Consider the following 15,165-nt stretch of genomic DNA (forward strand, 5'->3'; position numbering starts at 1 on the left):
TGGTGTGATCTCGGCTCACTGCAACCTCCACCTCCCAGGTTCAAGTGATTCTCCTGCCTCAGCCTCCCGAGTAGCTGGGATTACAAGGCATGTGTCACCATGCCCGGCTAATTTTGTACTTTTTAGTAGAGACGGGGTTTCTCCATGTTGGTCAGGCTGGTCTTGAACTCTTGACCTCAGGTGATTCTCCCGCCTCGGCCTCCCAAAGTGCTGGGATTATAGGCATGAGCCACCGCGTGCCCGGCCCTGGCTACTGTTTTCTACAACTCCCTGCATTCTGACTTGATCTGGCAGTTTGCCCATGGGGTATTTGCCTCACTCCTCTATCTGCCGTTTTGCTACCACTGGACACTAGATTTGGAGGTTTGATTAGATTGAGGGTGAAAGTTTTGGCAATGCTTCAGGGTGATGTGGCCCATATGTTACACCACGTCCTTGTGTATGTTGGACAAATTACTCGATCCTTCTGTGTCTCACTTTCCTAAACAGTTCATTTACCTCCTGGGTGTTTCAAGGATTACAGGGGTTGATCTACATGAAGTGTTTAGAACAGTTCCTGTGATGCCAGTGGGAGCTGCTGTCAGTACCTTCATTTCCATTCCTGGGCCCCCTGTCCTCCTCCCTCCACCCTGACAATTCATCCTCAGCTCTAGGTCTTGGGCTCTAAAGACTTTATGTGCTTGGCAGTCCCTGCGTCCCATGACTCGGAGCTGATGGCCTCCATGACGAGAAAGTTGTGGGACCTGGAGCAGCAGGTGAAGGCCCAGACTGATGAGATCCTGTCCAAGGTGGGGCCCCAGGTGGGAGAGGGCCAGGGGCCAGTCTGAGAGGTGGAGGGACTGGGCTGGGGAGGCCAGGAGTTGGACTAGGGCGGGTGATTCTAGAACCATCTCCCCGACTGACCTGCCCAGTTTGAGGACCAGGTGCGGCCTGGGCCTGATCTAGGTCCCTGTGACCTGAGCCGAGAGGCTGGGGGTTCTTCCCCTCAGCTGAGCAAGACCCAGTAGACCCTGGACTGGGTGACACAGTGGACTGCTGAGCAGAGCGCGGCACCCTCAGATGCGGGGGTCCTCAGGTGTGGGCCGTGCCTCTCCCCACCTCAGAGGAACTGCGAGGGTTATCTGAGGTCCAGGAGAAGTGGCCGTGCCAAAGGGGGGCCAGGGCTTGCTGTTCCCCAGCGTCCAACGTAGGCAAAGCTCTGGAGCTTCCCATCTGGGCAGGGCTCTGGGAACCACAGGCCCTGTGCTCACCCTGTGTCTTATGCTACAGGATCAGAAGATAGCAGCCCTGGAGGACCTGGTGCAGACCCTCCAGCCACACGCAGGTAGGAGGTTCTTGGAGGGCTGACCTGCGCCCCCAGTCAGGCACCTCCCCTGGGCCTGGGGCTCCTGGAAGCTTGGACAATGGCTTCTTGCATGAAGAGCATCAGGCTGACTGCTTGGTGGGGTCTGGACAACTGAGCCCACAGAGGGGCTGCAGCGTGTCCAGGACAGGGCTGGAGTCACTCCGTGCCCTCCTGCAACTGAGTCCCATCTGAAGTGTGCAGGACAGGAGGCTCTGAGGGGAGTGGCAGCCTCCTAGAGCCCATCAAGGCACAGCCACAGGGTCAGGGGAGAGGCCAGAGAGGTGGGGGAGCCAAGAAGCAGTTCTTGGGGGATCCCCAGAACAGCTTCTCCAGATGACCCTCAGGGCAGAGGTGACCTGGCAGTGTCTTGCTGGAGCAGCTGAAGCCTGTCCCTGTCTTTCCCTGAAGCTGAGGCAACCCTGCAGCGGCAGGAGGAACTGGAGACGTTGTGCCTGCAGCTGCAGCGGCAGGTCAGGGAGATGGAGGTGAGAGAGGTGGGGCCCCAGGGGATGCAGGCAGCCAGCAGTCCCCAGCTCTGCATGGCATGCTCCTCAGGAACTCGGTCCGAGCCCACCTCTCTGGGCCTCTCCTCATCACATCCCAGCCAGGGACCCTGCCCTGCATTTCCCTACCCAGGACTGGCCCAGAATTTAAAAAGCCAGGGAGGTGTCTGGGGTTGGGGCACACCCCTGCATTTGGGCCCTCTGAACGTGCCTCTCCCCTGCTTAGCAGACCTCATGGCTCCCACTGGACTGAATTGCACAGTCCTTGCCACGGCCTCTGCGTGCCTCTTCATGTTATCTTGAACCACTCTCCCCTCCAGCCATGAGGCCCTTCCTCCGGGTCTTTGACCACATGGAGCTGCTTCCCAACTCAGGGCGTTGGGCGGTGCTGTTGCTGTTCCCTCTACTGAAATGTTTCCCCACCTCCCCCAGGCCAGTTCCACTGGCCTCAGTCATATCTCCCGGGCCTCCTAGGTGGGTTTTCCATCCCATGCTTTCTCAGTGCCTCATCTCTCTTCCCTTGTGGGATTCTGAACTCCACGAAGGAGGAAGCAGTTTCCTCCTGTTTGTCACTGTGCACCCAGGACCTAGCACTGAATTGGTGAAGCTATTTGCTGCCTCTGGCTGTGACTTCTGCTCACTGGGGACTCAGTGACCCCAGTCACCTTTCTTTCCCCCACTCACATAGCCATTCAAACAGCAAGGGAACTAGAGGGACACCAGGCACAGGGAAGGGGCCCAGGCACGCATGGGCCCTGCCAGAAGTTCTTCCTGGGATTCAGCCTCTCTCCCTCTCCACACAGAATTGGATTCCAAAGTCCCAATCTAATTTAAAACCTTGGCAGCAAACCTCCAGGTGCAGCTGAGAGCCCTTCCCTTTCCAGGCTGTTCATACCTGGGGTTGTCCCTGAGCAGTAGCCACAGGCGGTGAGGGCTGCGCCAGAGGCTCGGGGCAGGGGCATGACTGCCCTTGCAGGCATCTCAGCCACACAGTTACCACATCATTCATTTAACAGCCTCATCTGGAGGATCTGCCTGGGGCAGGCCTGGGGCAGAGCATGACCAAGACAGACATGGTCCCTGCCTGCATGAGGCTGCCAGTCTGTGGGGAGGGGAACAAACGAATACACAGGTACACAAGTACAGAGAGTGCTGTGACTTGATGAGATGGGTGACACCACAGAGGCAAGTTGGGGGACCACCTGTGGGAGTGACATTGGGCATGATGTCTGGTGAATGAGGAGGGGATGGGGTAAGAGGATCCAGGTTTAGAGGGGAAAGGTACCACTTCCCACCACATAACTTGGCTTGTGGTCGGTGGCTGTGTGGAGAAAGGAGAAGAGCGGGAAGAGAGAAGAGGTCGTAGGGGCCTCATCACATTGGAGCCGCCCGTGGTGCTAACTGGATCCTGTCCTAAAAAAATGGGAAGCCATTGGAAGGCTTCAGTTTGAGAGGTGGCGTGACAAAAAGACCACCCTGCTATGTGGGGGTGGGTGGTGCGGGTGAGGAGAGGACAGGGGGAGGCAGGCGCCGCCCCTGGATTGTCCAGGAGAAAGATGATGGTGGCTTGAACTAGGGTGGTGGCAGCAGATGGAGCCCAGCAGATGGGTTCCAGGCTGCATTGGAGGGGACACCACAGGCCTTGTGGGTCATCCTGGAGGAATGGGCCACAGAGGATTCCCAGGGGGAGGGGGTGCCATTTCCAGAGACAGGAAAAGCTGGTGCGGGGAGAGGTCTGAAAGGGAGGCGGGAGCCATGACCTTTAGACATCCAAGTGTAGACGGTTGGAAATGTGAGTCTGGAGCTTGGGTGAAATCTGCATAAATACAAATTTGGGTTCTTTTTTTTTTTTTTTTTTTTTTTTTTTGAGACAGGAGTCTTGCTCTGTCGCCCGAGCTGGAGTGCAGTGGCCGGATCTCAGCTCACTGCAAGCTCCGCCTCCCGGGTTTACGCCATTCTCCTGCCTCAGCCTCCGGAGTAGCTGGGACTACAGGCGCCCGCCACCTCGCCCGGCTAGTTTTTTGTATTTTTAGTAGAGACGGGGTTTCACCGTGTTAGCCAGGATGGTCTCGATCTCCTGACCTCGTGATCCGCCCGTCTCGGCCTCCCAAAGTACTGGGATTACAGTCTTGAGCCACCGCGCCCGGCCCCCAAATTTGGGTTCTGTTGTATATGTTTGGGAGAGCGTGTGGATGGAGCTGGGCCCTCACGAGTTGGTGCTGGATCGGAAGGGGAAATGGTGAAGGAAACTGGAAAGGAACAGCCCAGGAGATGGGAGGAAAACTAGCAGATGGTGAAAGATAAAGACAGAAACGTGCCCGTGCGCTTGGCAGCGGGTAGGTTGGTGGGGGCAGCACCTTGAGCAGTTTCAGAGAGGTATGGCGATGGAGCCAGGTTAGAGTGGCTTGAGAAAAGAAGTGGGGGTGTGGATGTGTAGACAGTCCAGAAATTTCCTGTGGCAGAGGGGACATGTGGCCAAGCCCTAGGGAGGCTGGCACATGGTTCACATCCCTCAGCCCTGCCTCCTCCTCACACTTGGGCCAGGCCACATGGTTCCTGCAGCAAGGAGGCCGACCTTACCAAGCCCTCATGTGGGCCGGGCACTGGCGGGAGTGAGCTTACTTGAGCCCTCCTCACAAGCTTAGGTGGCAGGAACTGTCATCTCCATTTTATTAGAGGAGTCGTCTCAGGCTCTAGGGGCTGAAGCAGCTTTCCAAGGTCACAGCCAGGAAGTGGCAAGATCCCCCCACTCATCCGTCTGTCGGGTCAGCTCTGGGGGCCCCATTGCCTGCAGACTGAGGCCGGGCTTTGGGACGACGCTCTTTCCCTGGGACGGGGCTGAGCTGACGGTGCCCCTGCGTCTCCCCCTTCTTTCCCACAGCGGTTCCTCAGTGACTATGGCCTGCAGTGGGTGGGCGAGCCCATGGACCAGGAGGACTCAGAGAGCAAGACAGTCTCAGAGAATGGCAAGAGGGACTGGATGACAGCCAAGAAGTTCTGGAAGCCAGGTAGAGCAGGGTGTCTGCCCCAGGCCCTCTTCAAAAGGAATTCTCCAACAGTTTGCTGCTGGCCGGCAGCTCCCCAGAGGCTCATCTCATTCATACCTGGGCCCCTGACCTGAGTCGCCCTGAGAGCCCACACCTTGACCCTAACACAATGTGGGAGTGGCCTTGGCCTCCATCACTGACCACTTAACCTGCTGGCCTGCTTCTCCCCGGTCCCCCCTCTGCTCCCTCTTGCTCATCTGTCAGAGACCGAGAGATACAAGAGGTAGCAAAGCCTCATTTGCCTCTGGTTACATAGTCTACAAAATGCCACCAATCTAGAAGCTGTTGCTGTTTAAAAAACAATCCTTCTGTTCCAGAAGCTGCTCCCAAATTCTCAGGCTTGGCCTCCCTCTCCAGGTTCACTTATGGCCCTTGGAACCCACCTGGTTCTGTGGGCCCGCAATGTGTCTTTTATTTTTTTGAGATGGAGTCTTGCTCTGTCACCCAGACTGGAGTGCAGTGTCATGATCTTGGCTCACTGCAACCTCTGCCTCCCGGGTTCAAGCAATTCTTCTGCCTCAACCTCCTGAGTAGCTAGGATTACAGGTGTGCGCCACCACACCCAGCTAATTTTTGTATTTTTAGTAGAGACGGGGTTTCTACTGTTGGCCAGGCTGGTCTCTAACTCCTGTCGTCTTGATCTGCCGGCCTCCCAAAGTGCTGGGATTATAGGCTAGAGCCACCACGCCCGGCCCACCATGTCTTATTTTTAACTTGACTGCTAATATCTAGAGGGATTCCTCCCACAGTCCCCTCCTGTAGACCCACAGATTTGGGTCCATAGAACTGGCCATTTCTGAAAACCAGGCCTATTCTCTTCAAAGAATGGGAATTGTCACCCAAAAGTTGATTCTCTAGGCTCTAGAGTCAGGCACGCCTGCGCCCTCAACTTGATCCCACCTCCTATCCCTTGGTGTGACTTGGGCAGGTGACCTCTATTCACTTCATCAACAAAACAGGAGTGTTTTCCTTCCCTGGGAGTTACCAGGAGCAAATGAGTTAAACGCAGAGTGCCTAGCTCTGGCCTCGCTCGCAGCCATTGTTGTTTCCAAAGTCTGAGGGCGGGGGTGGTCACAGGAGCACAGCTTCCAAGAGGCCCATGTGGAAGATGATGGCACCTTCTTGGTTTCCTGTTTCCTGCTAGGTAAAAACCCAGACTCCAAACATGAGAATCCTGCCTCCTGTTTAGGCCTGGGCTCTGGCCGGATCCTCCCAAATCTCAGGGTGCAACGCCCTCACTGCCTGTTTTGAAAAAAACATCACTTCCCATTTTTGTGCCATTTGCAGCTTGCTTTCTTTCTTTCTTTCTTTTTTTTTTTTTTTTTGAGATGGATTCTCGCTCTGTTGCCCAGGCTGGAGTGCAGTGGCACAATCTTGGCTCACTGCAACCTCTGCTTCTTGGGTTCAAGCTATCCTCCTGAGTAGCTGGGATTATAGGCACCCACCACCACGCCCAGCTAATTTTTGTATTTTTAGTAGAGACAGCATTTCACCATGTTGATCAGGCTGGTTTTGAACTCCTGACCTCGTGATCTTCCTGCTTCAGCCTCCCAAAGTGCTGGGATTACAGGCGTGAGCCACCGTGCCCAGCCATTTGCAGCTAGCTTTCAAAGCAATTTTTTTTTTTTTTTTCTTTTTCTTTTTTAATTTAATTTTTTTTTTTTTTTTTTTTTTGAGGCAGGGTCTCACTTTTGCCTAGGCTGAGTATAGTGGCACAATCATGGCTCACTGCAGCCTCAACCTCCTGGCCTCAAGTGATCCTCCCACCTCAGCTGTCTGAGTAGCTGGGACCGCAGGCATGTGCCACCACACCCAGCTGATTTTCTTTATTTTTTGTAGAGACGAGGTCTCGCTATGTTCCCAAGGTTGGTCTTGAACTCCTGGATGCCAGTGATCCTCCTGCCTCAGCCTCCCAAAGTGCTGGGATTACAGTTGTGAGCCACTGTGCCCTGCCAGCATCTTCGTAGCCTTGACAGGGGCCAGGAGTTACTCTATTTCACAGATGGGTAAAGGGAGGCACTTAAGGAGTCTGTGGACTCATTATTCAGAGAAGAGGGGCAAGACTTAAGGCTGACAGCCCACTGGAAGACAGTTGGTCACTGAGGCAGAAGATGAGATGATGCCCAGCTTGAGGGTGGGGATGGTGAGAAGGGATGGGCAGAGGAGAGATTTAGGTAGAATCCGTGGCCTTGGTGTCTTTATGTGAGGGAGAGGACTGGAGCAGTCAGGGATGACCCGAGGGAGCACAGCTGTGGGAAAGATGCCGAGTCCATTTGGGACACAGCAAAGCTGGGGGCTGTGCGGCCCCTATGATGCTGCACATTATAGGGGTGTCCTGGGGAGAGTTCTCGAGGAACCCTGGCATGAGTGAGAGGTGAGGCCCTATCAGGTGGCTGCAGGTGCTTTAAAAATGTCTATCCTGGGTCTAGGCCAGAGGCTGACAAGTGCCGCACCCTGGACCCTGCCTGGCAGACTGGGCACAGGCTTCAGGTAGGCCTGCCATCTTGTTGCAGGGCAGCCTTCCTCCTGGCCAGGGGGGCCTCCTTGCTCCTTTCCAGATGGCTGGTTTCTGGACCTGGCTGTGTGGATTCCTAGTCTGCCCTGTTTGGTTGGTTGTGCGCTGAGTGCCTCAAGTCAAAATAACTTGTGAAAAACCCTGCCCTCCATCTTGGAGGCCCTGGCCACATATGTGGCCCCTCCGTGCGTTCTCTTCCTTCTTTTGTTTTTTTATTTTTTCAGCATGGGAGGGGCCTTGATTCGGCGCTTTCTGCCAGATGAATGCCATTTTTCATCGCTAGCAGCTTCTGTTCCTGGGACATCTCTCTCCTGCGTCCCCATTCCTCTCTCCCCAGGTGCCAACCTGCTCCTGCCCAGGAGCCTCAGGCTCACAGCTCGGCCCCGGCTGGCCTGATGCTCGGCTGATTGCTCTGCTCTCCCTCTGTTGGAGAAGCTCCTACAGGCGCTGGGGTGGAGGCCTGTGGAGGGTGAGCCAGGTCTGTCTGTACCGAGCCGGGGGGGATGATCAAACTTTCTGGAGCCTGAGACTCTTAGGGAGGAGGGCTGGTGGGGCCATGAAGGGGCTTGGCCTCAGGCTGGATCACTCACTCTCCCCTCTCTCTGCCAGCGTCACAGAGGATGCTGTGCCAGGTGCTTCAGGGTCCGCGGAGACATGAAAGGGACAGTCCTGCTCTAGTCACACGCCACTGGGGCCAGGTGTTGGGCCTCGGGGCTGAGAGCTCTGGTCAGCTCTGAGGTTCTCACTCCCCCCACTCCAACCCTCTGCATCTCTGAGCTCCTCACTTCTTCCCTGTTCCCCTGAGAATCCTCACCCTCCCATCCCCCTCTGAGATCCCCACTTCCCCTACCCCAGTCAGTCCCTGCCTCCCTCCATGGCTCCACCTCTCCCTGCCAGCACCCCGCACGCCTCCCTCCTTCCTCTCAAGCCCCACACTCCTGAGTCTGGGTTGGAGACCCTCTGACGCCGCAGCCTGCATGACTTGCCCCTGGGCCTGCCCTTCAATCCCCGTAGCCACCGGCTTGACCCCTCCCCACCTGCCCTTCTGCCTCCAGCCTTTGCTCCTGCTCTGTCCCCACAGAGCGCCTTGCCTGCTTCCCTCTCCTCTGAAGCTCAGGGCAAATCCAGCCTCTGCCAGCAAACTGACTGCCCTGTGTGGGCTGTGCTGCTGCTCTGGGGAGGGCTCTGGCTGAGGCAGGGTTCAGGTCGGGTCGGACCCCAGATGGGCAGATTGCTGACCCCCTCTGAGTTCATTTCCTCCTCAGTCGTGCTGATGGGCTTCTAGGGCCACGGAATGGATGCCACTGTCACCTAGCTGTTGTCATGCATGTCCCAGTGCTTGGCACATGGGCAAGGTGTGTGTAGCTGCATGTGATTGACTGTGATGCCCGTGTGCCCACGCTTGGATGATCAGAGCACATTGGGACAATTATCTGCACAGGATGAGGTGGGGACAGGGTGGTGCAGGACCTGAGTTCAGGTCCTGCCAGGCCACAGGCTGGTTGAGTGCTCTGGCAGTGGCCAGACCCACAGGGCCTCCTTTCCTGCATTGGCTCCTCTGCGGAGCAGAGTGACTGCAGTAAAGTCCCCAGAGCGGGGCTCGGCTTGCAGGTGTGTGGTAATAGCGGTTCCACTTCCCGTTGCAGCTGTCTGCCTGAGGGTCAAGGGCAGGCACATGGAGGGCGGCACCGCGTGAGCTGCCGGGGTGCCGTGGGCACTTGTGCAGTGAGGGGCTGCCACCTTGCCACTGAACATGGCAGGGCCTGGCCCTCTTCTGGGCTCCACAGCCCCCACAGTGAAACTGACACATGCCATTGTCACCGTTTGCCGCCCTGTCTTCTTCACTTGAGTCTGAGCCTGAGGATGGCAGGACCCTGGGCGTGGGCATCGCCATGATTGGCAGGGTCTAGCAGAGCACGGGTGCTCAGACATTGCTAGACAGCAGGATCCAGCCGTGCTTCTAGTGGCCCAGTCACTCTGGGCCAGGCCCAGGGCTCAGTGCTCCTGAGCTCAAGGGGTACCCAGCATGGCTGGAAGGCAAACAAGCAAGCAGAAAGCAGCAGCCTGTGACGAGGGCCAAGGGAGTGGGCGCAAGGGCTCTAGGCATGCAGCCTCGAGGCAGGTTGGGGGGGCTCCTAGCAAGGCTTCTTGGAGGAGGTGGGGGTGAGTGGGCACAGCTTGAGCCCAGCGATGAGTAGGCGGTGCTAGGGACAACAACAGCCACCATCTGCCAAACACTTCCTCCAAGCCTCACAGCAGCCCTGTGAAGTGTGGCAACTTTTATTGTCCTCATTGTACAGAAGAGGAAGCTGAGGCCCATAGAGGCCCAGGGTTACAGAGCTCGGAAGTGCCCTGCAGTGCCCACCAGAGCGCAAGGCGAGGGGCATGTTGAGGCGAGGCTGGGTGCTAAGTAAGGGTCTTGGGCGTTGAGCCAAAGAGCTTGGACTTGACCTCCCTTCTCCTCATTTTAATACGCTCGTGGGCTCTCAAAGTTGGACGAGGCCTCAGAGGTGATCTCCCAGCATTGCCACCCTCCTTGGGAAAGGGACCCCAGTAAGCAGCCTCCCAAGAACCAATATTGAGAGGCAGCTTATGAGATCACTGAGGCTGAGTCACTTGGGCCCTGCAAGCTGCATGATCTGGGGTGTGACACCTCACAAGGCCCAATTTCCTTATCTGTAAAACAGGAACGGTGATGCCTGCCTCCTGGCATTTGGCACAGGGCCGTCATTTATATAGGTTCACCAGCTGGATCTTGCAGGCAGCACAGGGTTCTTATCATCTCCCCATTGCACAGAAAGGACAGCTGTGGCTCAAAGAGGAAGTGCCTTTCCATTTGAGTTCTGCTGCTAGCTCAGGGTAGACCTGGGACTTGCCCTCTGACCTTCCTCCCGCTGTGTGACTCCCCAACTGCACCTCTCTCCATCCACGGGTCAGGCCTCAGTTGAACCCTTGTGGGGTGGTGGTGGGGCTCACTGACTTCACAAGGCCCTGCTGTGATAGCTCTTCCTGTCTCATTCTCTCAGTGCTGGTTTGCCCAGAGCTGTGGTTCCTTCTTCCTGGCCCCTGGTCTCATCTCCACTCTGTGATATCCAGCATCTGCCTAGCCCACCTGCTTTTACTTCTTTAAGCCAGGGCTGTTTTCTTGGCAAGCTTCTCTCTCGCCTTTTGTCGTTTCTCGGCATCCTCCCTGGTCTGGCCCCATCCCATGTCGACCCCCCATGTTCATCAGCCTGAAAAACCCCTGGCCCTGGGAGGTGACAGGAACACTGAATTAGGAGTTGGTGTATTTGGTGCTCTTCCCGGCTCTGTCTGGTCTGATCAGGCCATGTCATCTGACCTTTCTGGGCCTCACTTTCCCCATCTATAAAGAAGACAGAGCCCTGGCAACACAGCGAGACCCAGTCTCTAAAACAAAATTTTTTTTTAATTAGCAGAGTGTGGTGATGCTGCCTGTGGTCCCAGCTACTTGGGAGGCTGAGGTGGGAGGATCCGTTGAACCTGGAAGGTTGCGGGTGCAGTGAGTCATCACTGTGCTGCTGTACCCAGCTTGGGTGACAGAGGGAGACCCTGTCTCGGAAAAAAAAAAAAAAAGAGGGTTGAGGCAGGCATTGTATGAGATTATCTATTCTGCTATTGTTTTTAGGCTTGCCTATTTGTATTTAAAGTAGTTGTTAAAAGAAAATAATGTCTTGGTATCATTCTGTTAGGTGAGTTTTTCCAGGGAATCTCAGGGACTGTGGGGGAACCCCAGGAGGAGGTGGGGGCAGGTATAGCCCCTTCAACGGTAGGAAGTGTAGGGGAGAGGAGAAGGCCAGCTGGGGCCTGCCATCTGACCTGCTGCAAAAGAAACAGGAAACACATCTGCACCTCCCTGGTACAGCCACTGCACCACTGAGAGGAAAGGAATTGGGTCCCCAGAGCCCTGACCCACATCCTGCCGCAGCCTGCCTGTCCTGTTGAAAAACAGCCTCTCCGAGGCCCCGAAAGTTACTGGTGTGTTGTAGGGCACACCCTAACAGATGACTTACTTGGGGGCCAGGTCCCATTAAAATGACAGAACAGGCCCCTGGTCTGTCCCCAGCCAGCATCTACCTGTCCTCCACCTTTCTGCTCTGTTATCCGTCATGGCTGGCCCCACCACTCCATATTGTCCCCCGAAGCCAGTGCACAGCTGTATGCGCCACACATTTTCCAGAAGAGGAGGCCAGAGCTTTCTCAGCTTCTCAAAGGGGTCTGTGACCCAGAAATAGTTGCACAACCTACGGTCTGTTCCATATCTGTTCTGGCCAGCAGCTGTCCCTACATCCTCCCTAAGAGCCATCTGTCCCTCTTCTGACCTCCCTCTCCTGAGATGGGTGGGGGAAACAGACTTGAGAGGCAGCCCCGACTCCCTTCCCAGTTCCTCCTCTCACCAATTGGCTTGGGACAAGTCATTTTTCATCTCAGTGGGCCTGTTTCCTTATGTGTAAAATGGAGCTAAATAACCCCTGCCTCAGCCTGGCGTGGTGGCTCATGCCTGTAATCCCAGCACTTTGGGAGGCCGAGGCGGGCTGATCACCTGAGGTCAGGAGTTCCAGACCAGCCTGACCAATATGATGAAACCCCATCTCTACTAAAAATACAAAAATTAGCCGGGTGTGGTGGCATGCACATGTAATCCCAGCTACTTGGGAGGCTGAGACAGGAGAATCACTTGAACCTGGGAGGGGAGGTTGCGGTGATCCAAGATTGTGCCATTGCACTCCAGCCTGGGCAACAAGAGTGAAACTCCGTCTCAAATAAACAAAAATACCCCTGCCTCAAGCCTCAGGGTTGGCATAAGGACCATGTGTGCAAGGTGCAGTTGGGCACAGTAGCGAACATGGACAGGGTGTGTGTTCCAAGCTGGCTCTTAGGAAGACAGCTGCTGTTACTATCTAGTGTTGGCCTTCCTTTTCCCCAGGGAGTCAGTTGAGGAGACACTAAGACCACTGCCCAGCTTGGGAGGGAGCCACAGAGACTAGGGGTGCTAGGGACACGGCAGCCAGGAGGCGGCTCATAGGTGTCTGTCCTCTTTGCCAGGGGACTCATTGGCGCCCCCTGAGGTGGACTTTGACAGGCTGCTGGCCAGCCTGCAGGATCTTAGTGAGCTGGTGGTAGAGGGTGACACCCAGGTGACACCAGTGCCCGGCGGGGCATGGCTGCGTACCCTCAAGCCCATCCCACTGAAGCTCTACCGGAATGGCATCATGATGTTCGATGGGCCCTTCCAGCCCTTCTACGATCCCTCCACACAGGTAGGAGCGGTGTTGGGGGGTTGGTGTTCTAATGCCCCTGCTGCCCACTGTTAGTTGGGGATGATGGAGTCAGTTCACCCCAGGTCCAGCCTGCCCTCCATGGGGCACCCAGGCCCACACACGACTTGCAGAGCTCCCCCCTGCCAAGGCCTGGGACTCTGAATGCTTCCAGAGTGCAGCACTGGGTGACCCTGGATCTAGGGCCTGCCATCCAGACTAGTGGCAGGGCAGGGTGGGTCCAAGGCCCAGGCCACCCGCTCACTTTTCCTCTCCCCTTGCAGCGCTGCCTCCGAGACATATTGGATGGCTTCTTTCCCTCAGAGCTCCAGCGACTGTACCCCAATGGGGTCCCCTTTAAGGTGATGAGCTGCTCCTCAAACCACACCTTTGGGGATTTTGGAGGGAGTGAGGATACACAGCTTCCCCAGGCACCTCCCATTCTGAGGGAAAGCCACTGCGCCCCCTGGGGGACCCCAGTTTGATGCCCTCCAGGAGGATAAGCCTGAAGCCGGGCTGGGAAGGGAGCAGAGAGGACTGAAACAGAGCAGCAGGCAGCGCCCTCTGCTGGCACCCTGGAGACAGCCTCGGCTGCAGGGCCACTGCCTCCTAAGTCCTCCCCAACTTTCAGGACACCTTGACAACCTGGGGTTCCTGCAGAAGTGACCCGGCTATCCCCCAAGTCTCCTGAAGCTATCTGGGTAGGGTGGGAGGCAGTGCTGTGAGCCACATGCAAAACAGAGGGGACAGATGTTGGGACTCAAGGACATAAGGTAGAGCTGGCCCATGGGTAGGTGCCACCACCGGAGCCCGTGAGGCTGCGTGTTCCAGAGGGTGGTGGGTTAGTGCCGCACTGAGGGCGTGTCAGGGAGGGAGCATGTGTTACCAGGGCTCAGGAAACAGCATGAGTCATGACTGGGGGTGTTTAAGGCATTTGTGCCACAATGGGGGCCTCGGAGCATGCCTTGATGAGGCAAGTGAGGTTCCATGTACGATGATGCAGTTTGTGCTGCAGACTGGAAAAAGGCAGGGGCTTCGTCCTCTCCTGACCCCCTCACACTCTGCCTTCACGGTAGGCTCCTGAGAGGGGGGTCTCCAAGGAGGGTGTCAGTACTGCAGCTTCAGCTGGCCTGGATGGGGTGCTTGCAGGAGCAGCAGGGCCGAGGAAGATGACAGCAGTATGAACTGTGGCTCTCTTGAGGCCTGAGTTTCCTCATATGTAAAATGGGGGTTGCATTAGACCATACCCTTGGCCTGTGTTTAGGCAAATAGGGCTGAAAGTGGGGCCAAGGGCTGAAGAGTTGGGCCCGTTGCTGTCGCCCTTCTTTCTTGCCAGGTAAGTGACTTGCGCAATCAGGTCTACCTGGAGGATGGGCTGGACCCCTTCCCAGGCGAGGGCCGTGTGGTGGGCCGGCAGCGGATGCACAAGGCCTGGGACAGGGCGGAGGAGCACCCAGGTGAGTTTGGCCTCCAGGTTGAGCCAGGGGGCCGGGGGACTGCAGAACAAACTGCAGGGGGGCTCCATCACCATTCATAGTCCTTCCTGGGCCCCAGTTCCCAATGCTATCCCTGCAGGCTCCAGGATGACTGCTGAGAAATTTCTGAACAGGCTCCCCAAGTTTGTGATCCAGCAAGGCGAGGTGATTGACATCCAGGGCCCCATCAGGGACACCTTGCAGGTGAGGCCAACCCTAACTCCCCCAGCCCTCTTGGGGGAACTTGAGCACCAGCCCTGGTCCAGCCTGCCAGAACAGTGTCTTGTCTGGAGGCTCAAGCTTGAGGCACCTGATGAGTCCCTCAGAGCTGTTGCTCCACTGTCTCCTGGAAACTGTGAGGCTGGTGAGGGCACTGGCTGGGCCCTAGAAAGCAGGTGGGTTGGCTGTAAGAGGGCTAAAGTCAGTCCAGGCCAGGGGTGAGCCCAAGGCCCAGGCCACCCCATCAAGGTCTAGGCCAAAATATCCAGCTCAGTACTAGGTACTCCCTTCGTGGTTACCTCAGACTCTCTTGGCCCTCATCATTCTGTCTCCTCGCTCCCTATCCTGCTTCTCTTCCTAGGTGTCCACATGTGAAAGGCACCAAACCTTAGTTTCTCAGGCCTCCTCTGTCTCCCTCACCCACACATTGCTAAGTCCTGTCTGGTCTGTCCACCCCCAGAACTTCTCCCAGATGCATCCCTTCTCCCGATCCTGCCACCCACCACCCTAGTCTAGGGTCCAGAGTATCTCTCCCAGACGACAGCCTCCCACTGCCACTCCTGCCCCTGCTGACCATCCTCCAGGCTGCCTTCCCTGTTGATATCTTCCAGTGGTTCTTGAGATAAAGCCATGTTCCTTATGCTGGCACTCAAGGCCCGTCCTATATTGCCAGGCCCCTCCTCACACCAACCTATTCCTTCCAGTCTAATTGAGCCCCAGCTTCAGCCACACATAATGCTGGCAATTGCCCAAATGTGTCACCACTTCTTTTTTTTTTTTTTTTT

The 15,165-nt window shown here is 56.4% G+C and overlaps 1 protein-coding gene across 1 annotated transcript in view; it reads left to right on the forward strand.

Moving 5' to 3' along the window:
* The window catches only part of UBXN11 (UBX domain protein 11), a 26,712-nt gene that overhangs the window by 9,878 nt on the left and 1,669 nt on the right, over positions 1-15,165 (forward strand). The window contains exons 6-13 of the mRNA XM_011955597.1: positions 688-800; positions 1,270-1,324; positions 1,754-1,830; positions 4,730-4,856; positions 12,475-12,689; positions 12,971-13,048; positions 14,023-14,143; positions 14,262-14,365. Coding sequence (XP_011810987.1) covers positions 688-800; positions 1,270-1,324; positions 1,754-1,830; positions 4,730-4,856; positions 12,475-12,689; positions 12,971-13,048; positions 14,023-14,143; positions 14,262-14,365 — 890 coding nt within the window. The remainder of the gene's footprint in view (positions 1-687; positions 801-1,269; positions 1,325-1,753; positions 1,831-4,729; positions 4,857-12,474; positions 12,690-12,970; positions 13,049-14,022; positions 14,144-14,261; positions 14,366-15,165) is intronic.

This window comes from Colobus angolensis, unplaced genomic scaffold (assembly GCF_000951035.1).
Source record: "Colobus angolensis palliatus isolate OR3802 unplaced genomic scaffold, Cang.pa_1.0 Scaffold4, whole genome shotgun sequence".
In the NCBI taxonomy this organism is placed as follows: domain Eukaryota; kingdom Metazoa; phylum Chordata; class Mammalia; order Primates; family Cercopithecidae; genus Colobus; species Colobus angolensis.